This window comes from Oncorhynchus mykiss, chromosome 15 (assembly GCF_057628025.1).
Source record: "Oncorhynchus mykiss isolate SJ-2025 chromosome 15, ASM5762802v1, whole genome shotgun sequence".
NCBI lineage: Eukaryota > Metazoa > Chordata > Actinopteri > Salmoniformes > Salmonidae > Oncorhynchus > Oncorhynchus mykiss.
In genome coordinates this window covers 50,812,130-50,839,165 of record NC_143036.1, presented here as the reverse complement: position 1 = coordinate 50,839,165, position 27,036 = coordinate 50,812,130, and the positions used below count along the sequence as shown (strand labels likewise).

Sequence of the window (27,036 nt, the reverse complement as noted above, 5' to 3'; positions counted from 1 at the left end):
TGTTGTTAAAATACATTTGGGGAGCTGTCCAGCCGCTTGTGGAAGTAAATCAATATAAACAGTTTTTCTGTTTGTGTGTCTACAGTGTGTGAGAATGGGTGGAGGTGCTGCCTCATCAACAGAGACCGGAAGATGCCAACGGACTACATACGAAACGGCATGCTCTATGTTACAGAGAAGTAAGTAGACCTAACTCATCACACTAGCTTGTCTCGTCAAGTACGGATTCTCTACGAGACCAAACTGGTAGACAGCCTCTCATAACAGTAGCTTTTCACCTCTAGTGGTCTGCTCATCCTTTTAGGTGTGCCATCTTTACTCTCTGATGTGGCTGTGTACAATGTGCCACGAAATGTTGCCATTATGCTGCAGATTCTCAGCGCTAGATCCAAGAGTGGATGATTTGTGCTGACTCTCCTCTCCATCTTTGGTTCTCTCCTCCTCCTCCTCCTTTTCTCTCACCATCTGTCTCTTTGTGTCTCAGTTATCTGTGCTTCGAGAGCTCCAGTTCCAAATCGGCCTCCTCCAAGAAGAATAAGGTCATTAAGCTGGCGGACATCACAGATATCCAGAAGGTGTCGATCTACACACTCAACTAATTCAATGTTTTTGTCATATCCTTTCTGTGTTTTCTGTGATGTCACATCCTGATGTGCATCTTCCAGCAACTGATAGATTCCTTTTGAAATGAATGGATCATAATTGTATTTATCTGATACCTTCTCTGTTCCCAGTACAAAGTGCTGTCTGTCTTACCTGGGTCAGGAATGGGGATCTCCATAGCCACTCCCTCCACACAGAAGGTATGGAGGAAATAAAGACTCATTTGACCTTTTTTATTATCCTTCACATATTTCTGAGTAAAATTAAATATGATTTGGGGATTTCTGTCTCCTCAGCCTCTGGTGTTTGGTGCCATGATCCATCGAGACGAGGCCTTCGAGGCGATCTTCACCCAGTACATGAAGATCACAACCACCTCCAGACAGCCCTTGGGCAGCCCTGAGCTGTAGCCCTGAACTGTAGCCCTGCTTATCCCCATGGAAAGAGGCCTGGGCTGGGGTCAGGGCTGGGCCACCTACCCCTGAACCCTCCCTGGCTGGAGAAAAGACAATTGGGGGAAGTGATGGGACACACCTCTTCTCCTCCCTCTCTTATTTACAGTGACTGGACAGTCTTCTTTTATGACTGAGAGGTGTCTGGTGTGCGCGCTCGCCCCTTTGTCTGGTGTGCGCACTCACCCCTCTGTCTGGTGTGCGCGCTCGCCCCTCTGTCTGGTGTGTGTGGAGGTGGGACTTATAGTCCAATAGGGATGGTGAATACATTCCAACACTGTAGGAAGAAGGATGGGGAGGGGGGGGTCATTATTTTTAACACAGACTTCTCATCATAGGGAAAGGAGCTGGCTCTCCTGCCTGCCTGCCAGCTTTCATTTGCTTCAGAGAGATGTGTGTGTGTGTGAGCTGCCAAGACATCGTGCGTCTCTACTCACCTGTCTTCTCTCTTTCTCGTGACGTCTTGAGTCGGTGTTACTGCTGGTCTTGCACGGAACCGTACGGTAGCTAGATGTTTGTGTAGAAAACAAAAAGCTGTGGACATCGAGCTAGCATCGGAAACCACGTTCAACACGACAAGAAGCCTTTTCCATCCGTTTACATCGCTGCTGTAGATTTGTCCTTGGAGACACTCGCGCACATTTCAGCAACAAACCGTCTGCGTTCAGATGTCTGTTTGCATATGACGTGTATGTGTGTTGTGCGTTCAACACTCACGACTGACCTGTACTGTGTGTCACGCACAGCGGTGGGGACCCTTGGCGATGATGTTCGTTGTGAAACGTTTTCAAATGCCTTTTCTTTTCAATTCCGCTTGTTTTTCTAATAACCAATGGAATGATGAGGAACTGGACTTAGTTAAAGGCAGGTCCTGGATCTGTGGATTGTGTTATAAAACTAGAGTCATAGCAGACCTAAACCCTGAATAATGTGTCGAAACTGAAGGTACGTAGTTTAAATGTAACATTGCTGGTTCAGTGAACTACACTTGTGTGCTGAGTAACCCCGGGGCCTAAAAGATGAGTTAATGCCTTGGCTTTAGCCTAGTAGACGAACACATCCTTAAGGTGCGTACTGTAGGTCACATACACATACTAATGATTTTTGCAGTGTCTCAAGGCCCAGTACCTGTTACTTCAGTATTTAGTGACATGTTACGGTATAGTAATACTATGGTAGTTTTTTTAACGGTAATACCACTAATACCAACCTGTAGTATTAACACTGGAGTGGTCAGATGTGTACAATGTGCTGTCCTATTCAGGAGTAAATTTGAACTTGGTTAACTTGACTAGTAACTAGTTAATTCGTCCGGGAGTTTGTCAGTATTTCTTGCTTGGTTCCGTAGTCTTCATTCACAGCAGGATGAAGAAGTAGTTTTGAACGGAATATTTCAATGTCACTTCATCATTGTCACCGGTGTGGGTTTAAAAGCTGGTCTTTTTATTTGTCAGATAGGTTTGATATGTAGAATTGTCATGAATGCCAAACCCAGTGGATGTGGACACCTTTCTGTGTTTTGTAAAATGGCTGGAAGAGTTATTGTGGACATCTGGGCGTATTTCTGGTCTATCGTTTGCTTCAAATGAGAGAGTAGATTATACTATGCTCTCAGATCCTTTTGTTTTTTGCCTCTCAGCACAACAAGCTAGTCCCCTAAAAAGCATTCATCTTCCCACACTGTTAACAAGCCCGTATGAACTGTGTCAGTTATCGTCTTATGACTGGGTGTGAAATGTCATTTCTATAGGTCGTCTATTGTCTAAGGAACTCATGCTGTTAGTGTGTTGATTTGAATGGTTGTCTGACTTCACGTTACTGTCGTCTTAATGCTTACCTGGAACTTAGTCGAGTAGTAACCACCAACTTTGAAATCAGGGTCTGTCCTAAAAGAGGCGCACACAGAATGTATTGTGTTACTGCTGTAAAACTCCTAGTTCATTTTTTTTGTTGTTGCCAAAATGTTGTTTTTTTTCTTCTTTTTACTGCTGCCCATGCTCTGCCAACACCTACATGTTTACTGAAGGTTGGGTTAAAAGACAGAATTCATTTCTTGTTTTGTTTGGAATGCCGGTTTGAGCTCCTTGCCACAGGTGGAGTCATGAAGACTGGACAGACATCTTCCTCTTGCGTTTTTGAGTTAGTGTGTCAACTGTCAGCTTTTTAAAAAATCTGCTCAGACTGGTCTCAGGACAACCTCTGCTGCTCAGCGTCATCCCAACGGCAAACGTAACCCTGATCCCTGATCTGTTTTATAATACTTTAATAGCTAAAGCTAAAGTTTTAGCTCTTCTGTCGAGTTTGTTGTCATAGCATATACTGTGTACATGTACTGAGTAGCATGGTGATAAAAGTCCAAGGAGTTGAATCATGCATCTAGTGACAGACCTGGGACCAGGCTAACAGTAGGTAGACCGTGACAGCCGAGAACATTCTAGTCAGATTATATTCACGCTGCAACAAAAAAATGTCAGTGATCGTTCATAGGGTAGTGCTGTGTGGTACATGGTACAGTCATGATAATCTTTTAGCTGTTTTTGGATCACTCACAGGCCTTCCTTACAGGCAGCAGAGGTCATCATGGTGACTCGGAGAGCTGCTGTTCACTGGTTTCTACTCTAGTTTCTATTGGTCTCCTTCTGTGCGTCTCATTGTGTTAACCAAGTATTAGTTCTAACTAAATGTAAACGTTAGTCAATTACTTCATGATATTCCCGTACAGTATATCACTGCGAAGTTCAATATACTGCAATCATCTGACAGTTGTGGGTAATTATGTCATCTGTGTGTCCAAGGACTAAAATGACGAAAGAGGAATTTATATAAAATAACGTAATCCTTTGCGTTTTTAAAGAAGACAATGTCTATTGTAAAATATGTGATGTACATTTTTTTATTTAAATAAAATGAAGTATTTCCCATTCTCTGTATTGTAATCCTTTGTACTACACCTATCGATACTTATAAGAGTAATGTTAGTCATTCCAAATGAGCATGGAGGTACTTGTTGATTTGAGGTCCGAAGACTGCAATTCCCACATTCGGCCACTTGATGTCACTACAGGACAGATGGATGGAGACCTGATAATGACCCTTACAGAAACTAGAGGGCAGGTGTTTCAAAGGCTGTGAAATCATGTAAAAAATAACTCCCACGGTATAGGTCACACTAACAATAGTGTTTCTCAACGTATTTTTGCATTACCAGCTAAGTATATTGTAAAGACCTGTTCTGCATTTTATTTTGTGTAATGTGGTGGAAGGGAATATATGACTGCATTCACACGGAGTGTTAACTCTTTGTACTTGTTTTATGGTAAGAAACGATTACGATTTCATGATTGCATACATTTTCACTTGATGCTCCTACCGAATTCTTATTCTTCGCAGTGAAAAAAAAATCTCATTATTAATTATAACTGCAAAGCTTTTCACTGATCGACACAACTTCTACCCCCCCCAACACAAAATCAACAATTTGGTAAAAGTATCCTCATATTGGTACTGTAGAGAATGACACCGAGCCCCAAATTTCTCATCTGAACACACAAAAAAAACATATATATATATATATATATATATTAAAGCACAGTGAGTTTATTTCCTGTTGGAAACACTCACATCGTCCCAGAGTGGATGGGTATATGCTACACTACGAAGAGTTGAAGAAACGCAGCATCCGTCACACACTTTTCTCTACTGTAGGCCTTTGGCAGGATGGGGAAGTTAGTTCAAAGAAACTATTTAACAAATGATACCCCTGAGTTGCCTGACAGTTTGATGGAGCCGGTGTATTTTTAGGCCTTCTGATTGAAAGCGACATTGCCAAGATACCCCCTCCTGCTCTAGTTGACAGGGTAGTTTGTACACTTTGACAAAACAGTGACACTCTCTCGCCAATGGCTCAAATCTGTCTGACACACACCACAACTCTGGTGAGTGATGTCTCCCATCATCACCAGTGGGCTGAGGTGACCTCCCTAGCTCCATGGGAGGTGGAACGGTGGACATTTGGCTCTTTGAAGTGGACATTATTCACTGTGGTCACGTCCCAAATGACACCCTATTCCCTATGTAATGCACTATGTAGGGAATAGGGTGCCATTTGGGGTGCATTCTGTATACATGTTAAAACGATGTTCTCCCACAAGGATACCAACCATAGCCATTCCTCTCACTGTGCGGCCTGGCTGTCAACACTGCTAGGCTGAATACTGATTACCCAACGTTAGGTCTACGGTGCCAGTCTACCAATAACTTTGTAATATGTTACCAAGGTAATCACAGCACAACAACACCAGGTATAAGACCAACTTAGTGTAGTGCGTACTGCGTTTGTCTCGTGTACTTTTGGTCCTGTTCGCCTACTTCACCCATATTCCTGTATATGCGGTGATAAAAGCAACTAAGAATCCCAGAGGTTTTATTTGGCCCGCCATTGTACTTTCCTGTTACTTCACCCATATAATATTCCTGTGGAGTTATGTGAGGGAACTGCTGATTTCCCATGTGTCTATGATCTATGTTGTTAGAAACAAGATGGGTAGTGAGGGTTAAATCAGGATTGGTGGGTAACTGATTACATGTAATATGATTACAAAATAAATTAATTGTAATCAGATTACAGATACGGTGAGAGACTGTTACAGATGTCGAAGAGCCGGATGCCTGGCAAGACTGCTTCGACTAGTGGATAATCCGCCCTCCGTGCTACTGGAGAATAAAGTGGATGAGCTCCATTCTACTGGAGAATAAAGTGGATAATCCGCCCTCCATTCTACTGGAGAATAAAGTGGATAAGCTCCGTTCTACTGGAGAATAAAGTGGATGAGCTCCGTTCTACTGGAGAATAAAGTGGATAAGCTCCGTTCAAGACTATATTATCAACAGGACATTTAAAACTGTAATATTCTATGTTTCACAGAGTCGTGGCTGAATAAGGACATGAGTAATATACAGTTACCCAGGTTTTCCGTGCATCTGCAAGACAAGATCGGGGTGGTGGTGTGTGTCTCTGTCAACAACAGCTGGTGCGCAATCTCTAATATTAAGGAAGACTCAAGATGTTGCTTGCCTGAGGTAGAGTACTTCATGATAAGCTGTTGACCACACTATTTACCAAGAGAGTTCATCTGTATTCTTCGTTGCTGTCTACCACCACAACCCGATGTTGACACTAAGGCCGCACTCAATGGCTCATAAGGTCATAAGCGAGGCAGCACTCCTAGTGGCCGGGGACTTCAATGCAGGTTAAACAGATCTGTTTTTACCAAATTTCACATATGCAACTAAAGGGGAAAAAAACCTCTAGATCACCTTTAATCCTCACACAGAGATCCGTACAAAACTCTCCTCTCACCCTTAATTTGACAAAATGGACCATAACATTATCCTCTTGATTCCTGCTTATTGGACAAGCAAAAACCAGCTCAATACAGAAGTGGTCCAACAAATAAGATGCTAAGCTACAGGACTGTTTTACTAGCGCAGACTGAAAAATGTTCAGGGATTCATCCGATGGCATTGAGGAGTATACCACATCAGTCACCAGCTTGACCGTACGGACATATCCCAACCAGAAGCAATGGATTACAGGCAACATCAGCACTGTGATGAAGCTAGAGCTGCCACTTTCAAGGAGCGGGAGACTAATCTGGACGCTTATAAAAAAGGGCTTTATTAGAGACAGAAATACTCCTCAGCACCCCCGAAATGTGTGCACAACATTTTTGAGAAATAAGCTTTTTGTGCATATGGAACATTTCTGGGATATTTTATTTCAGCTCATGAAACATGGGACCAACACTTTACATGTTGCATTTATATTTTTATTCAATCCAAAGTTTTAGAAAACCTGCTCATTCAATGCTTTTTCTTGATATATATAAATACAAAAGTATGTGGACACCCTTTCAAAATTAGAGGTGTATCAAATCGAGCAAACAGCCATGCAATCTCCATAGACAAACATTTGCAGTAGAATGGCCTTACTGAAGAGCTCAGTGACTTTCACCGTCATAGGATGCCACCTTTCCAACAAGTCAGTTTGCCAAATTTCTGCCCTGCTAGAGCTGCCCCGGTCAACTGTAAGTGCTGTTATTGTGAAGTTGAAATGTCTATGAACAACAACGGCTCAGCCGTGAAGTGGTAGGCCACACAAGCCCACAGACTGAAGCGCGTAGTGTGTAAAAATCGTCTGCCCTCGGTTGTAACACTCAATACCGTGTTCCAAACTGCCTCTGGAAGCAACGTCAGCACAAGAACTGTTCATCTGGAGCTTCATGAAATGGGTTTCCATGGCTGGGCAGTCACACACAAGCCTAAGATCACAATGCGCAATGCCAAGCGTCGGCTGGAGTGGTGTAAAGCTCGCCACCATTGGACTCTGGAGCAGTGGAAACGTATTCTCTGGAGTAATGAATCACTCTTCACCATCTGTCAGTTCGAAGAACGAATTTGGGTTTGGCAGATGCCAGGAGAACGCTACTTGCCCGAATGCATAGTGCAAACTGTAAAGTTTGGTGGAGGAGGAATAATGGTCTGTGGCTGTTCATGGTTCGAGCTAGGCCCCATGTTCCGGTGAAGGGACATTTTAACACTGCAGCATACAATGACATTCTAGATGATTCTGTACTTCCAATTTTGTGGCAACAATTTGGGGAAGTCCCTTTCCTCTTATCAGCATGACAAAGCGAGGTCCATGCGGAACTGGTTTGTCCAGTGTGGAAGAACTTAACTGGCCTGCACAGATCCCTGACCTCGATCCCATCGAACACCTTTGGGATGAATTGAAACGCAGACTGCGAGCCAGGCCTAATCGCCCAACATCAGTGCCGAACCTCACTAATGCTCTTGTGGCTGAATGGAAGCAAGTCCTCGCAGGAATGGTCCAACATATAGCGAAAAGCCTTCCCAGAAGAATGGAGGGTGTTATAGCAGCAAAGGGGGGACCATTTTGGAATGAGATGTTCAACGAGCAGGTGTCCACATACTTTTGGTCATGTAATATATTATATTAAATACTGTATATAAAAAGTATATGTACAACAGAGATATATACACACACACACGCGCGTTCTCTCACTGGGTGAAAGCAGAAATTAAGGCAATGACAAGTGGAAGAATTCCTTAGTCCAACTAAATTAGTTGTTGTGGTGACAGCAAGTGACAGTGTCACTTTTTATTATCCATCCTCCCCTGTCCAATCGCTCACACTCAGCTGCCAAACTCCGCGGAATGAGGGGAGGCTAGCTGGGGTCAAGCCACTGTCAAGACTCGGTGGCTAGTGTTTTCAATTTTTTTTCCCCACAATAAAGCCTCAGAGAAAGCAATTACTGGTAGTGTTATGAATTGTTTACTGTTATGAACGGCAGGGCTATTGATCCAATGTCATTAGAGTGATTTGAGACAAGAGGTTCTTTTCGATCTGTTTTGCTGAAGCGTTCCAATTTGAAGGTAATGAGCCGACATACGTGAATGCAGTCTCCACTAACTCGGGAACATTGACTTTAAATTTCAATCACGCTGTAATGCTGAACTTCCTTGATACAGGTTGAATAGAGCCCAAGGTCTGGAGTAACATAATGGATAGACTTATCTGGCAACCATTGAGCACGTTTTTGTTTAGTGTTGTTCAAGAGGGGGGGGGGGGGTTGAATATATCTGAGAGGCCAAGACCCTTTCAGATATGTGTGGGGGAATTAGCGGTGTTTCTCTGTGCAATGTCGAGCAAACATCTGTGATGTGTCCCCCCTTAAACTTAAACACCTGCTGTTCAAAACGCTCCCTCTCGGGAGGGAGGGAGATCCATAATTAATGAACGGTTTTTATGCGAGGGAGAACCACTAAATCCTCTGATAGGAAACTTCCTAGTCAAATATTAAATATTCATAAGAAGTCAGATAACTTGGACAGCGGGAGATTGAGGTAAGGAGGCTTTGATGATGAGGTATTAGGAAGTTTAGAGCTACATTCTATCAGATCTATGCTAGCTGACATCCACATAGCGGTTGTTTTGGCAGTGTCAGAGGTGGAACTATGTTATGCCCATTCACATTGTGACGAATTTATTATGACCTACGTCCTCTTCAGAGAGTCTTGTTCCGCTACTGGACGCAACAATTCCTGGCATAGGAAGACTGGGGACATTGCCATGAATATTCATGAATCTCGGCGAGTGATTGGTTGACCCTTCTTGAGTGCGCGACGTCACACAGATGCTCTACAAAGCCTTCTGTTTAGCTGGCACGTACCGCCTGCATGAGCAGAGCACTGACCGAACAATCAGCTTTAGCTTGATCACCAAATTAATTGGAAAATAAATAGAAAGCTTCACCAGCTTCACCAGCTAGCTACAAATCTATTTTAGATTCACTGTCCGATCATTTTTTGTTGGACGGTTGGCAATGTTATTGGTGCATTACCGGCACCTACTGTGCTGGAGTTTGGGCCAGAGACAGCACTAGCAACATCACTGGCAGTGGGAGGTGTTCCTAATGGTATTCCTAATGTTTGGTATACTTAGTGTACATCTAGCTGGTTTTTCTATGCATCGGCAAGATCGGATGGCAGCATCAGGTAAGCTGAAGGGGGTAGGTGTGTGCCTCTTTGTTAACAACAGCTGCAGTGCAATCTCTAATATTAAGGAAGTCTCAAGGTTCTGCTCGCCTGAGTTAAAATACCTCATGATAAGCAGTAGACAATACTATTTACCAAGAGTTTTCATCCATATTTTTCGTAGTTGTCTATTTACCACCAGAAACTGATGCTGGCACTAAAGTCGCACTCAACGAGCTGTATAGGGCCATAAGCAAACAAGAAGATGTTCATCTAGATTTGGCGCTCCTAGTGGCCGGTGATTTTAATGCAGGGAAACTGAAATCTGCCTTACCTCATTTCTACCAGTATCTCACCTGTGCAACTAGTGGAGACAAAAAAACTCTAGATTACCTTTACTCCACACACAGAAATGCACACAAAGCTCTCCCTCGCCCTCAATTTGGCAAACCTAACCATAACTTTATCCTCCTGATTCTTGCTTACAAGAAAAACCTAAAAACAGGAAGTACCAGCGACGTGCTCAATATGGAAGTGGTCCAATGAAGCGGATGCTAAGCTACAGGACTGTTTTGCTAACACAGACTGGAATATGTTCCAGTACTCATCCAATGGCATTGAGGAGTTTACCTCATCAGTCACCGGCTTCATTAATAAGTGCATTGATGACGTCAATATTTGCACCCTTGGTAAATATGAGCAAAACGGGCTATGATAAAAAATGTCTTTGCTGTTATCCCCTTTGGTCTTTCGTTCAAAATATTCACAAAAATGCTACCTTTAATTAAAGTTAAATTACTTTTAAAAATAAATGTAAAATACATATTTTTCTCAGAAACATTTGTGCCAAAATGATTGGCACCCCTAGAAATTCTTATGAGTAAGTCTAACTGAGGTATATTCCCATTCATATTTTACATTTTTAAGTTCACCTGAGCGATTAGTAACACTTAAGTGGTAAGCCACGACCTGTTTCACTTGGGTATAAATATGAGTTGACACACAGGACACACATCCATCACTATGGGAAAGACCTGAGAATACAGTAATGATGTGTGACAAAAGGTTGTTGAGATGCACAAATCAGGAAATGGCAATAAGAAAATATCTCAACGGTTGAAAATGCCCATTTCCAATATCAGGGCAAAAATGACCTGCAATGACCTCCAACAAGCCACCAAAAAGGCAAAGCTTCAATGCAGGACTAAGATCAAATCCTACTACACCGGCTCTGACATTCGTCATTTGTGGCAGGGCTTGCAAACTATCACAGATTACAAAGGGGAACTCAGCCACTAAATGCCCACTGACGCGAGCCTACCAGACGAGCTAAATGCCTTTTATGCTCATTTTGATACAAGCAACATTGAACCATGTATGATAGCACCAGCTGTTCCGGATGACTTTGTGATCACGCTCTCTGTAGCTGATGCAAGTAAGACCTTTAATAAACAGGTTAACGTTCACAAGGCCGCAGGGGCAGACGGTCCGCAGGACCAGGATGTGTACTCAGAGCATGTGCTGACCAGCTGGCAAGTGTCTTCACTGACATTTTCATCCTTTCCCTGACCCAGTCTGTAATAACTACATGTTTCAAGCGGACCCCAATAGTCCTTGTGTTCAAGAACGCCAAGGTAACCTGTCTAAATTACTATCATCCCATTACACTTGTCTTCTTTAGCCATGAAGTCCTTTGAAAGGCTGGTAATGGCTCACATCAAGACCATCATCCCAGACACCCGGGATCTACTCCTATTTTCATACCACCCCAACAGAGCCACAGATTACACAATCTCTATTGCACTCCACACTGCCCTCTCCAACTTGGACAAGAGGAACACCTATGTGAGAATGCTGTTTATTGACTACAGCTTAGCATTCAACACCCTAGTACCCTCAAAGCTCATCACTAAGCTAAGAATTCTGGGACTGAACACCTCCCTCTGCAACTGGATCCTGGACTTCCTGGCGGGCCGCCCCCATGTGGTGAGGCTAGACACCAACACATCTGCCATGATGACTCTCAACATGGGGGGGGCCCCCCCATGTTGAGAGGGGGGCCCCCATGGGGGCGGCCCGCCAGGAAGTCCAGGATCCAGTTGCAGAGGGAGGTGTTCAGTCCCAGAATTCTTAGCTTAGTGACTCATGGGTGCATGCTTAGTCCCCTCCTGTACTCCCTGTTCCCCCACGACTGCGTGGCCGCGCGTGACTCCAACACCATCATTAAGTTTGCTGACGACACGACAGTGGTAGGCCTGATCACCGCCAGGGTTGGGTAGGTTACTTTCTAAATGTAATCCGCTACAGTTACTAGTTACCTGTCCAAAATTGTAATCAACAGTGTCACTTTTGGATTACCCAAACTCAGTAACATAATCTGATTACATTCCATTACTTTGAGATTACTTTCCCCTTAAGTGGCATTAGAAGAAGACACAAATGTACTTTACCAATTTAACAACATTTATTGCAGGATAGCTGGCCATATATGGATGTTACATTTTACTTTATGTTATGGGTTGGTTATGTAGGCTTCTCATAATCCATCTCTTTCGACTACATCTAAGAATACGATTAAATTATATCTTTACATTAAAAACCAAAGTCCATCAGAGTTCCAGTCATTCCAATAAATGTTATACTCCTTGATCTTCATAGTTTGGATGTCTTCACTATTATTCTACAATGTAGAAAATAGTAAGAATAAAGAACAACCCTTGATGAGTAGGTGTATCCAAATGTTTGACTGGTACTGTATATATAATTGTATGTCCAAAAACGGATGTGGCAACTACAGATTGCCCCTTTAAGTCTATCAAAAGTGTGCAAGTTTGAGCATGTGTCTATTAGGCCTATGGAAAAATATGTTTTATCAGTATGAATTAGAATGAGCAATAAAAGCTCCACTTTTATTCCATAGGCTCGGATCCGCACTGTGCAGCTGTTGCAAGAGCGCATTTTTCACTGGCTGACCACTGGTTTCAAAAACAATGATTGATAGGCACTTTAAACTTCTTGAATTCAACCATTATTGGGTTCAAATACACATTTAGATTTATGAACAGCCACCACAATCCGTAAGGCGCAAATGGCTAAATGAGAGAGCAGCAGTGTGATTCACATCAATGCGCTATGTAGATATCAATAATAAGTGATATCCGTATCGCCGTAGACTACACCACTGCTGTCTTTCTTACCTCCAAGCGTTTATTCAAGTTGGATAATCGTTGGAATTCCGACAGCAGTCTCACCATTGAAAGGAATAGCTTGGACTGTAGCCTACAAAAGCCTATTCCTGCTCTTTTCCCGCGATCCATCAAACACAATTTAGTGTGTCATCATAGTGGTCTCTAACTTGTGTTCAGACTCGCTCTGGTGGAACAAACTAAAACTTGCAATTTTTTTCAATGCTGATTTGAATGTCATTGAGAAAACAGAGAAGTGTCAAATATTTTTTTCCCCACAAAAATCCCTTCTGAATTTAAAAGCAATCCTCGAAGTAATCATCTAGTTTTTCAAAAGTATCTGTAATCTGATTACAATATTTTTGGATTACAGTTACCGTTTTCTTGTAATCTGTTACTCCCCAACCCTGCCGATGACGATGAGACAGTTTATAGGGAGGTCAGAGACCAGGCAGTGTGGTGCCAGGATAACAATCTTTCCATCAATGTCAGCAAGACAAAGGAGCTGATCGTGGACTACTGGAAACGGAGGGCAGAGAACACCCTCATTCACATCGACAGGGTTGTAGTGGAGTGCTAGTTGAGAGCTTCAAGTTCCTCGGTGACCACATCACTAAAGGATCTATCATGGTCCACACACACCAGAACAGTTGTGAAGACGACACGACAAAGCCTCCTCCCGTCTAGGAGGCGGAAAATATTTGGCATGGGACCCTCAGATCCTCAAAAAGTTCTACAGGTGCACCATTGAGAGCAAGTCATAGAATGTTCTCTCTGCTACCGCACAGCATGCGGAACTCGCACAGCAATTCTGGAACCAACAGGACCCTGAACAGCTTCTACCCTAAGCACAAGACTGCTAAATACTAAATGAAATAGTTAACCAAATAGCTACCAGGACTATGTGCATTGACTGAGCCTTTTTGCACAACTTTTTTTGACTCATAACATATGCTGCTGCTACTGTTTATTATCTACCCTGTTTCCTAGTCACTCTAGTTATATGTACAGTACATATCTGTCTCAATTACCTCTGCACATCGACTCCGTACTGGTACCCCGTGTATATAACCAATTTATCATTATTCATTGTGTATTTATTATTCCTTTTCTATGATTTCTCTATTTTCTCTGCATTGTTGGGAAGAGCCAGTAAGTAAACAGTTCACTGTTAGTCTACACCTGTTGTTGATGAAGCACCTGACTCAATAGAATTGGATTTTGATTTGAATTTACAATTTTGGAACACTGAAATGTGAGATGTTATCTACACCTCGATTACACTGATAGAAATGGTCATTATTGAGCTAAATGATTTGCAATTTGAGCGGCATTACTTCTATATAGCCCACGCTCTCTCGTTCTGAAATCCGAACTCGTGTCAGACAGGTGTGGCTTGACAGTGATCACAAGAGCAGCTGCTCACCGATTTGACAGCTCCAATGCAGTTACTCCTCCAACACCACCAAAACAACAGCTATGCGGGTGTCAGCTATCGCCCGTTAACACTTGATCTAATTGAATCTAGGCCTTGGTTTAGTTCATGTTGCTAGACTATGCGAGATTCCCAGTTTCCCACCCCTCCCCTCCCCTCAACTCCCTGCGTAACACTGACTGATGATGGTTGTTGGTATTAATAACTGTTGGTATTAAGCACTTCAGTGCATATTCCCCCACCATGGGTCTGCTGCTAAATGGCCTGCAAACATGCAGAACACACAGTAGCAGATTTACCACAGGCCTATATAAATCACTAGGACTTTAACACAGACTGCAGGTCTCGGGCAAGGTTCCTTATCGTGTAAGCGTGGTTCACCAAACCACCTCTCCATCTCTGTGTGGTAAAGCCAGAGACACAGAGGTCTCTTTTCTTCCAGGTGAGAGAGAACGAAGATTCCAATCTAACTCTCCTTTAATCCCCCTCTCTTATCGTAAAAAAAAAAATGCCTGATGACATGGCTTTCCTACAATCACTATCATTTCCTTCACATCCAAGTGTCTTTCTGTCGATATCCTGGCAGCGTCCCAAATGGCACCATATTCCCTACATAGTATACTGATTTGTAGTGACTAGTGTGCCATTCGGGATGTACGCCGTGTCCACACTACACCGGCAGATTAAATTACCTTTGTGGCACACGGCCGTTGTGATACACACAGCGCTGGCTAATCATACCGTGGTGATTCAGACGGTAGGTAAGAAACGAAAGGAATGTAATTGCTGTAAACATGGACATGCTCCCCAGTTAGGTTATGGTAATTAAGGGTATTAATTAGGGGTATTAGTGCTGTATGGAGGTGGTAGAGAGCTGTAGCCAAGGCACTTCCGAGTCTGGAGAGACATGAAGTGTTCCACAATCGGAGGGGCTGAGCTACTGTTCTCTCTCTTGCCTCAAGCCTCTCTTCCCTTCTCTACTCTCTCCACTCTCCCCCTTCCCCCATGTCATATATTCCCTACTTATCCTCCAATAGTGACCGAACCTTTCTGTGCCATGGCCCACCAAGACCTTTCCTTTAAAACCAACATGTGTTGATTCTCGACCCACCGTTTGTGGACCACTGTGTTTGCTTATGGCCATTTCAAAAAGAGTTGTGTTAAGGCCACTCTGTTTATTGGCTTTAAAATACTTCTCCCCCCCCCCCCATTCAAAGGACTGTAGCAGACAGGCAGATACTGTGCTGGAGGAGGAGATAGAGGAGATGGAGAGGTTCTCAACAGCAGGTGATGGAAGATCAGGCCCTTTACTTTACTTAAGATGCTGACTGGAGCTGTAGAGAGCCAAAGTGGGCTGAGGCTAAAGCAGCGGCCCAATTAGCACCCTATTCCCTGGCTACATAGTGCACTACGCTATGGGCCCTGGTCAAAAGTAGCACACTTTGAAGGGAATAGGGTGGAATTTGGGATGTAGAATACTGTATATGCTTACGGGAGCAGCAGAGGGAAAGCTAGGATGGAAAGAAGAAGGTGGTTCAGAGTTATTTTGAAGCCTCTAGCATCACTTTAAGTGGTCTGTTTAGTTGGACAGACTGGTGCTTGCTGTGAAGCTAAGATGGTGGAAACAAAGTCTGGACATTTGATGTGTAATAATAACGACAATAAGTCTGACGTCTTGTGGAATTACCATCTCCTTTTGATTTAGAAGAAACTATTGAAAATGTCAAACTGTGTTTGGGTTTACTTGAATATAAGAGACTAAATCATATTTTACTCGATTCACAAGTAATGAAATGTATAAACCACACCTTAAAGTTGTTGTTTCTGGTGTTGAAGAATCTTATTGTTCAGAAATGTGGTGGGTACTCTCTTCGTTCGCTGGACTTTATCCTGCTAACTGTTCCAAGTGTCCGAACTGAATTTGGTAAAAGGGCTTTTATGTCCTCTGCGCCATCTTCTTGGAACACCTTACAAAATACTTTTAAACTGGAAGAACTTGTCCCGATTGGTGTTTTGAGGCTGATTCCCTGACCTGTCAATTTTTTTAATTTGCGGTTTATACTCTTGTGAATTCAAAGGTTTTTACCACTCTGTGGGTGCTGTACGATCTGTAATACCCCAGGTGACCACTGTGTGGCAGTCCCTGAACACGGTAGTGAGTACTGTACTGAGACCAATAAAAACAGGAAGGTCCCTGATCCTTGACTGCTGTCCACATGGTAACAGAGGGCAAAAAGCATCCCGTGTCAGTGCAGCGCTCTCATGTTGCACTACAAGAGTGTGTGTGTGCGCGTGTGCATAAGGGCCACCAATGGACGCCTATATGTCTGGTCACAAACCCATACTGAGGCTCATGGGAGCTGTAACACTGTAAACGTTCTTGTTATCCTGAGAGCAGTTACCAAGGTTACCCTTCTAAAATGCTTTCCGTCTAATGGCAGTTGTATCTCACTGCGCTGTACCAGATGTAATAAACTGCTGGGTAACTACACTCTCTCTCTCTCTCTCTCTCTCTTTCTCGGTCTCTCTCTCTCTCTCTCTCTGTCTCGCTCTCTCTCGGTCTCGCTCTCGGTCTCTCTCTCTCGGTCTCTCTCTCGATCTCTCTCTCTCGATCGATCTCTCTCTCGATCTCTCTCTCGGTCTTTCTCTCTCGGTCTCTCTCTCGGTCTCTCTCTCGGTCTCTCTCTCTCGGTCTCTCTCTCTCGGTCTCTCTCTCTCGGTCTCTCTCGGTCTCTCTCTCTCAGTCTCTCTCTCTCTCTCGGTCTCTCTCTCGGTCCCTCTCTCTCGGTCTCTCTCTCTCGCTCTCGGTCCCTCTCTCTCTCTCTCGCTCTCGGTCCCTCTCTCTCTCTCTCGGTCCCTCTCTTTCTCTCTCTCGGTCCCTCTCTCTCTCGGTCCTTCTCTCTCTCTCTCGGTCCCTCTCTCTCTCTCTCGGTCCATCTCTCTCTCTCTCGGTCCCTCTCTCTCTCTCGCTCTCGGTCCCTCTCTCGGTCCCTCTATCTCTCTCTCGGTCCCTCTCTCTCTCTCTCTCGGTCCCTCTCTCTCTCTCTCGGTCCCTCTCTCTCTCTCTCGGTCCCTCTCTCTCGCTCTCGGTCCCTCTCTCTCTCTCTCTCTCTCGGTTCCTCTCTCTCTCTCTCGGTCCCTCTCTCTCTCTCTCGGTCCTTCTCTCTCTCTCTCGGTCCCTCTCTCTCTCTCTCGGTCCATCTCTCTCTCTCTCGGTCCCTCTCTCTCTCTCTCTCTCGGTCCCTCTCTCTCTCTCTCGCTCTCGGTCCCTCTCTCTCTCTCTCGGTCCCTCTATCTCTCTCTCGGTCCCTCTCTCTCTCTCTCGGTCCCTCTCTCTCTCTCTCGGTCCCTCTCTCTCTCTCTCGGTCCCTCTCGGTCCCTCTCTCTCTCTCTCGGTCCCTCTCTCTCTCTCTCGGTCCCTCTCTCTCTCTCTCGGTCCCCCTCTCTCTCTCTCGGTCCCTCTCTCTCTCTCTCGGTCCCTCTCTCTCTCTCTCGGTCCCTCTCTCTCTCTCTCGGTCCCCCTCTCTCTCTCTCGGTCCCTCTCTCTCTCTCTCGGTCCCTCTCTCTCTCTCTCGGTCCCTCTCTCTCTCTCTCGGTCCCTCTCTCTCGGTCCCTCTCTCTCGGTCCCTCTCTCTCGGTCCCTCTCTCTCGGTCCCTCTCTCTCTCTCTCTCTCTCTCTCTGTCCCTCTCTCTCTCTCTCTCGGTCCCTCTCTCTCTCTCTCGGTCCCTCTCTCTCTCTCTCTCTCTCTCTCTCTCTCGGTCGCTCTCTCTCTCTCGGTCCCTCTCTCTCTCTCGGTCCCTCTCTCTCTCTCGGTCCCTCTCTCTCTCTCTCGGTCCCTCTTTCTCTCTGTCCCTCTCTCTCTCCCTCTCTCCCTCTCTCTCTCAAGCAATAGCTGTCTTCTTCTACAAGTGAGAGAAACAAACAACATTGGTGATTTAGTTTACTGTGGTTGACTCCCCGCTCTGTTCAGTGCCCTTGTGTGGTCCATAAGTGGACGCCTACCTGCTGTGCGTACCTGAGCTTCTTTAAATGGTTTAGAAATAGCCCAGATAAAACATCTTCCATCAGCCCCCCACACTGAGAAAACACAGGGATTATGTGTGGAGGTGTGTTAACTCTTTACCAAATCTCTCCTCTCTCCTCAAGACAAGTTCACAAAATGCTTCACATTCTCATTTCAGAAGCTATTACCAACCTGACAGTATGTTATAAAGGCGAATCAGCTTCAGAGGTCTACAATCGGAGCTTTCAAACACTTAGAAAGTGGTGTAAAGTATCAAAGAACCATAGGGTCTTGTCTTCAAATAAGAGCTGGTCCCTTTGTTAAGGCTAAGCTATTAAAAGGCAGAACAAAAAGATTAACATCTTAGTCCTGTCATCTATAATCGTTCACTAAAATAGACTGGTGATATTCTTCTCGTCCCACTCTCCTACCATTCTTCTCTCTGGTCTGTCCACTAACTCCCACACACACACTTACATCCCTAGACGCTTTCCAACTCTCCTAACGAGTGAGGAGTGGAGTACGGTTGGTGTGTAGACACGGCTCTACCTGGCTATGCTTATGTATTTATGTCATTTAACCTTCATTTACCCAGACAAGTCCGTCGAGAACCAATACTCATTCACATAACATTGCATAACAGTGAACAGGACCACATACAATACCACGGAAAATACACGAAACACACTGTACAGAGGAAAGGTACAGAGTCATCAAATACACAACAATAAGAAATATACAGTGGGTCAGAGCAGAAAAGTCCAAGGCAACACGGCAGACTTAATGATCCTCAGATAGCATTTCCGTGAAATATGTTTTTGAAAGGGTGTAGTGGGACGAACGTATCAAGTCTGAGGGTCTTTCGCTCCAGTCGTTGGCGGCGGGAAGCTGGAAGAAATGGCGGCCGAAAGGAAGTGAAGGCCTTGGGAATGAGTGAACACAGGTTGCTAAAGTTAGGACTTGCCCATGAGGGACTTAAACTGGTGCGTTTTGGGACGTTTTGTACGTAACGAGGGCCAGTTGACCAGGGTGTAAAGGTCACTGTGACGAATGTGGCAGGGGACACTGGTAACAAAGCAGATAGCAGTGTGATAAATGACATCTAGTTTATTGAGGGACGTGTTGGGGGGCAAGCCTGTAAACTAGATTGCCATCGACCAGGATTGCCAGGATGGTCATTTCGGTCTAAATGTCTGTGTCTTTGGCTGTTAGACTCCCCTCTGTCCCGTGTAATCACCACACAATAGTATAAGTAGAGCCAAAATACGAATAGGTTGAACAGAATGTTGAGCAGAGTTAGATGCCAGGTGTACTGTGGGTTGTAAGGTTGTGTCGTCAACCCTCCTCTTGATCCTTGGAAGTACAGGAGGCCATAAGGTGACTGTCTAACTATTGGCGGCAGTTGGGTCTTTCTCCCGGTTGCCATGGTGAGCTCTGAGCAGAATGAAGATGAAAAGCGCGAGGGGAACAGTAATCAGATTGTCTCCGGCAGTCTGCCTCTGGATTCATCTTCTCCTGCTAGTCTAGAACACACGCGGGCATGCGCCCCACACCTCCAAAACTCAGCGCCACATTAATCACCATCCAGCCCCAGTCACATCTCATTCCACCAGAGCCAGGGAGAGGCAGCCACCACTCTGCTCTGAGCCCAGATTCAGGCACTTCGACTGGGACACACTCAGTAGTCCTCCACCACCCACCCACCATTTCTTCTTTACACTAGATATTGTTTGTTACACCCAGAGCTCCCAAAAAGCATAATGATTTTGTCTACGGGAATCACAGTGACTTTCTCTGTTGGATTCACTTTGTAAAATAGTTAAGCTCAACAACAAGGTTCTCTCTCTCTCTCTCTTCCTCTCCCTTGCTCTTCTCTCTTCTCTGGTTCTCTCTTCCTCTCATCCCTCTCCTCTCTGTTGCTGTTTGTCATCTTCGCTGCAGGCAGCTAAGAGCAGCTTAGCGCGTCGCGGTCATAACACCGCTACGAAAGCAATTCATAATTACAAAATGGTTTATAATTACGCTGTGGTCACGGGTTGTTAGCTGACTCCGTATGCGTACTGCATTGTGCACCAACCTCCTGTGGTTTTACCTATTAAACCCTCACTCCGTCTCCCTCTCTCTCCACCTCCATCTCTCTCCGTCTCTCTCAAATTCAAATTGCTTTATTGGCATGAATTGCAATTTGTGGATATTGCCAAAGCAGTGTAGTGGTACAGCATTTCAGTAAATATAGTAGAATGCAATGAGAATAATGACAGTTAATTTCAGTAGTAATAATAGTAGTACATCAAATCATGTATACAAGTACGACACTACTGCTGTTGTATTGCGTAATCTTCGTTCAATAAATGTAATTAAATTAAAAATAAGATTGTAAATGGCAGTTGCATTTCACTGCGTTGTACCACTCCATTTTAGGAGTGTGTTGGGGGACTTAATAAACTGTTGGGTAACTACAGTACCCCTCTCTTTCCCCACACACACACACACACAACATACAAGCACACGCACACACACACACACACACACAACGTTCACTCAGACGTACCCGGCAAATTAATCTCCCAGCTCCCAGATATGCCATTCCATATTTACTTTCGCTCCAGTCTGCCCCAGTACTTTAGTGACACCGACCACATGAGTGTAAAGAGAACATCTGGTGGCCTTCTGGCTGTGATAGTGGAGGGTGAAGGTATATGTGGGACCCTATTCCTTACATAGTGCACTACTTTTGACTAACGCCCTATGGGCCCAGGGCTCTGGTCAAAAGCAATGTACTACATAGGGAATAGGGTGCCATTTGGGAATTAGCCAGTGTGTTTGTCCCCCAACGATATTCACTACACACCAACTGTTCTCCACATTGGAGAAACAGATCCTCTCTTGCCCTCCTCCCTCACTACTCCTCCCCTCCCCTCTTTTTTTCCTCATCCTCCCCTCCTATACTCTCCTCCACTCATCGTTACCAGGTCAAGGTTTTAGCTGACTCACCTGTTCTCCTAATGGGCCTGGGCACCTGCAGCGGAGCAGAAATACGTCTGTAGTCATCACTACTGTACATGTACATTGCCATCAATAGCCCTCATGTTTTCAGTATGAAGCTCCTTCCAATCCTAGTGGACCCTAGTTGGAAACACAAGAGAAAGGACCATGCAAAATATAGGTCCTGGCATGTATACAGTCCCTAAAGAGAGCCTATCATTGTTGAAATGGAAGTTTAAAATCTACTTGCTGTGAATGTACACAGACAGCTACTTCGTAAAGCATGCAGTGTATGTTGCTTCTGACGTCTGTCTCTACACTGTAACGGAAAACAGTCATTTATTTGGTAATTTTACGTATTAGCAACAGTAAAAAAACATACTGCAATACACTGTGAATGATGGTGCTTTGGAATAGTACTCCATTCGAATACAACACCGTGTTAATGAATTCATTCATTCTGATTACGGTAGCATTTACTTTTTGTTATTTTTTACAGTGTAATACATGCCATGTTACAGTATTGTACTGTAACATTAAATACAGAATTTTACTTACCACCGAGCATGTAAATTATTGTCATGGTGTGTGTGTGTGTGTGTTCCTTGATGTGTGTGGTTGAATGCACTGTATCATCGGTTGCTTGAGTTGGTGAGGCTGATGACAAAGTCTGATGATAGACCATCGGAACATCAAATAATTGGCATATACATTACTCTTACAGAACTTCCACATGGGCAAGGATATCGGACATTTTATCAAAGCTTATTGGAGAATTACTTGTTTTTAACTAGGACAGAATTATTTAAAACTTTTTCCAGACATAATATAGGTACAGCAGATCCCCTTATTGTATGGGACACTTTTGAATGTGCCTTTAGAGGCCATGCAATTCAATACTTATCTTTAAAACAAAAGCAATAGAGGTCAAAATGATTCATATTATTAACAAAGGAAATAGAGGGTCTAACAGTACAGATAGACAGCAATACAAACTGTACCATAGAGGCAGAGAATAAACCAGGAAGGAAAAACTAAAAGAAATGGAGGAACTTATTCAAGAAAGATATATAATATGTTATACAAATAATGCAAACTGGATGGAATGCACCAAATACTTTATCTTTAGAATAGAAATGCTACCAAAAATAATTTATTGAAACTTTTTTTTTAGAAATGGAGTCACCCATGGTTCACCAAACTATATGAAAGAGGAAGCAAAGTACTTGAAGCATGTTTTAGTGTCAGTCTCTTCCATCTCCACTAACCAAAGTCAATTTTAAGGATTATTTTTTCTATTAATAATGTCAAATGAACAGCTGTCCAGAAAGACTGATGTGAAGAGCAAATTACAGAGGAGGAACTTCTTGATGCAGTTAAAGTGCGGGAAAACTCCAGGGCTGGGTGACATACCAGTTTAGGTTTTACCTAACTTTTTAAACTTTTTTTTTTATGTACTCAGAGGACTGTTATTAGCATGTTTTAACCACTCCTATATAAATGGTTGATTATCAGATACTCAACAAGGTCTGATTTGATTATTAAATACTTATTTTCCACCATAATTTGCAAATAAATTCATTAAAAATCCTACAATTTTCTGGATTTTTTTTTCTAATTTTGTCTGTCATAGTTGAAGTGTACCTATGATGAAAATTACAGGCCTCATCTTTTTAAGTGGGAGAACTTGCACAATTGGTGGCTGACTAAATACTTTCTTGCCCCACTGTATATAATGAATATGAATTCGGAGGGCAGAAATTATGAATAATTAAAGCATTAGACCTCTCATTAGACCTCTTCAGTCATACAGAAGTTATACTTAAATCCAAACTGGTTCTCTAGCAGATTTAGAACGTCTCAACCCATGTTCATTAATGGCCTTTTTCCCTTTATTCAGATTACAACTTCTCACTTTTTTTAACTTGAAAATGAAATATTTTCCAAAATATCGCTATTTTTAAAACAATCCATAGAAAGTTTAATCCACCAGAAAAGACAACAAATATTACAACAAACATTATGGTTAAACTAAAATATAGTAATTGATCAAAAATAACTACATTTTTGGAACAAAATATTTAAAAACTGTATAAATCTTAAGACTGGTATGTCACACAGCTAGCAAAAATATATGGAAATGTCTGCTCTACTAAAAATGACAACCAACTGATTACCACAAAAATGAAAGAGGAGAGTGCAACTTGTCTGTCGGCTCTACATTAAAGACCAAAACTGGTTAACGAAAACTGTAATAAATGAAAAAGTATACCAGTTTAATTTGAGGACCCACAATTGACAGCTGTGCCATATAGATTGCTAAATAGTTGGGAAGAGATTTTCGATGTACCGATTCCATGGCACATGGTTTATGAACTTAAAGTTTTGCAATTTAAATGATGATACAACCAATAGAATGTTATATATATATAGGGGATACAACCATCCCAGCTCTGCAGATTTTGCTGCGAAGAGACAGAATCATTAGGTCATTTATTTTGGTACTGTTCATATGTAGCTTGTTTTTGGTCACAGGTTCTGGAATGGCTGAAGAATTGTAAATGATGCAAACAATTACATTTATGGGGAAAAAAAGACTGATGGTAGATATAGAGGTGCTAACAACTTAACAACCCAAAGTTTTGCTGTCTGAGTGCTGTACAGAACCCCCTCTCTGTTCTCAGAGCCATGCCCAGTCTATTGAATAGACTCCGCTATATTCTCATCACAGCCGAGGAGACAAAGGGAAATGTCTGTCTGGGTATAGCAGACCTGTGTAATGAAACGCGACTTCAGGGCATTGTGTACATCTGAGCCTCTTTAGCTAGTGCTCAAGGTTTCTGATGCAGCGTACATACAAGTACAAAGAAATAGGCATACACAAATATACACAGGCACACACTCACGCATACGCCTCACACGCACACACACACACGCACGTGCGAACTCGCACCCACACACAGCAACGGGGGACAGCTGAATGCCTGGCAAGGTCACATCAGTAATTAACATCTGTCTCGGCTCCAGCTCAATTCATTATGTTCTAATCTTACTGGTCCTGGCCCCTGTACCATGTCAGGTCCCTACTGAGGGCCTCACACATGCACGCACGCAAGCACACATTCAGGAACGCACACATGCACAGCCCTGAGTGCACAAACACACACACACGCAAACTTGCATGGAAGCGTACATGCACACACTTACACAGACACACACCAGGTCTCCATTGACGGCCCTTGTCTGAATAGATTCTTGCTCTCATTACCACGCCGTTGTGTGGGCAACATTCATTCCCACATTGTTTTGATTGTGTGTGCGCGCCTGCGTTCGCGTGTGACTGCTTGCGCGTGTGTGTGTGTATCTGCGTGCATCACAATGTGTCCAGAGCCCGTTAGGGGACTCCAGTAGACGGACTGCACTGTGCTGATACAGAGCGTCTTTTGTCTGCCTATGCGGTACTCCATATTAAAAATCAAAAAGGTGCAAATCTCTCTAAGAGGCAGTTCATTACTCTGCACTCCAACGGAAGATGGGGACATTATCCCGTGTGAATAGCCATAACAGTTTTGATACATTCTGAATTCACACACAACCTTTACAACGTGATTGTGTAAGGCTGTAGAACATGTCAAATCTCTACAGCGACAGCTGAGTGGCTTTAAATGATATTATATTTTTATCCCCAGTTTTATTTTACTGCCTCAATTCATTGACATATATTTGAACAAGGGATATTCAGTTTTGTTCCTCTGCGTTTTAATAACAGGGTATCGTGTCCTTTTCATACCCTGGGTATTCCTCTCAGAGAGGAACAGCAGTGTGGATGAAACTTTGCCTTAGGGCTCTATTTAATCGCTGAAGCATTACAGATTGCGTGATCGAAATGTGAAGGTCATTTCCAATTGAGCCGACATAGGCAGCGTTTGCCGTGAGATGCAGTCTCCCTAACGCAGGAACATTGCTTTTACATTGCAATCACGCTGTAACGCTGAACTCCCCCGGTACGTATTGAATAGCGCCCTTACATTACTTTCAAAAATCAAATCAACGTTCCCGTCTCCCCTAACCTCGATATAAACATCTACATCTACTCATGTTCAAATCAACGTTCCCGTCTCCCCTAACCTCGATACAAACATCTACTCATGTTCAAATCAACGTTCCAGTCTCCCCTAACCTCGATACAAACATCTACATCTACTCATGTTCAAATCAACGTTCCCGTCTCCCCTAACCTCGATACAAACATCTACATCTACTCATGTTCAAATCAACGTTCCCGTCTCCCCTAACCTCGATACAAACATCTACATCTACTCATGTTCAAATCAACGTTCCAGTCTCCCCTAACCTCGATACAAACATCTACATCTACTCATGTTCAAATCAACGTTCCCGTCTCCCCTAACCTCGATACAAACATCTACATCTACTCATGTTCAAATCAACGTTCCAGTCTCCCCTAACCTCGATACAAACACCTACATCTACTCATGTTCAAATCAACGTTCCCGTCTCCCCTAACCTCGATACAAACATCTACATCTACTCATGTTTAAATCAACGTTCCTGTCTCCCCTAACCTCGATACAAACATCTACATCTACTCATGTTCAAATCAACGTTCCCGTCTCCCCTAACCTCGATGCACAAATCTTATTTGAGGCTGACATTTACTTTCTTATCACTGCCTTTCGTTGTCCCGAAGGTGGAAAAGCAGACGGTCTGCTTATCGTTCTGCTTATCGCGGACAGAGTTTGACGGGAGTGAACCCTCTCACTTTTCCTCTTCCATTCTGACTGGACAAATTTACCTCATTACCTGGGTGACCACCAGAGTGGCTGTCAGAAAATCACAGGTACAGTCTAGGGTTTCCCAAACTGTTTCACTCAGGGACCCCCCCCCCCTTTGTCTTTTATTGTATGAATTTGTTGTTTGTCTGCCACCAGGTGGAATGGTTTTGTTTTTGTCTTACACAAACAAAATAAGAAAAAAAGCTAAAAAAATATCTACGAAAAGAAAAGAGGATAAGGGTTCTGTGTGATAGATAGGTAGTTGCAACACTGTGTCCTCCCCCAAAAGCAGTGCTTACTCAAACATATGCTGCTGTTGACGCCCAATGGGGTTTGTGTGTGTGTGTGTGATCATACATAGACATGCGTCTCCTGGGCCCGTGCTGCCTAGATTGGCTGGTGGTTTGCGGCCCGGCCTAGGCCTCATGAGGAGTGGCGGTAACAGGAAGTCCTCGTCCCAAATGGCACCGTTTCTCGTGTAGTTATACCCTGGTCAAAAGGTAGTGCACTAAATGGGGAATAGGACGCCATTTGGGACACACGTGCAGCCTCCTGTTTGCCTGACGCTCAACGTAACCTTTGAGGGGATGGATCCTGACACAGCGGGCCGTGTTTGACTTCACAGCCCGGGAATGTGAGAATCCAACTGTCAGCGGCAGGAAATCATCAGCACAGGCCTGCTGGCTTCCCCGCAGACACTGCCCTGAACACACATGCACTCATGCACACACACACACACACTGCCGACACTATCCTCTCCCTGGAAGGAAATGTTTCTTTAGCATGCCGTGTAGGAGAAGTGAGGTGAATGATTGCTCTGCTTCTGTGGAACAAAATGTTTTGCTGTTTTTGTTCAATCATACATTTAAGAGGATATTTAATGGAAGGCTGGACCTACGTTGATTGCTTGGTTTATTTAAATTATTCTGTTCAAATGAAAGGAGGACTTGTGGTTGGACTGGGGCAAATATAGGACTCAACTTAGATATGACCCGTTTTTTTTTAATGGGCCTCGCCATT

At 43.7% G+C, this 27,036-nt stretch overlaps 1 protein-coding gene across 4 annotated transcripts in view; it reads left to right on the top strand.

Moving 5' to 3' along the window:
• The window catches only part of gramd4a (GRAM domain containing 4a), a 66,802-nt gene extending 62,826 nt beyond the window's left edge, over positions 1-3,976 (top strand). For all 4 annotated transcript variants that reach the window (XM_090200236.1, XM_021563381.3, XM_090200237.1 and 1 more), the window contains 4 exons: positions 86-179; positions 485-575; positions 735-803; positions 900-3,976. In XM_090200236.1, the coding sequence (XP_090056362.1) occupies positions 86-179; positions 485-575; positions 735-803; positions 900-1,013 (368 nt within the window). In that variant the 3' untranslated portion in view covers positions 1,014-3,976. The remainder of the gene's footprint in view (positions 1-85; positions 180-484; positions 576-734; positions 804-899) is intronic.
• The last annotated feature ends 23,060 nt before the right edge of the window (positions 3,977-27,036 follow it).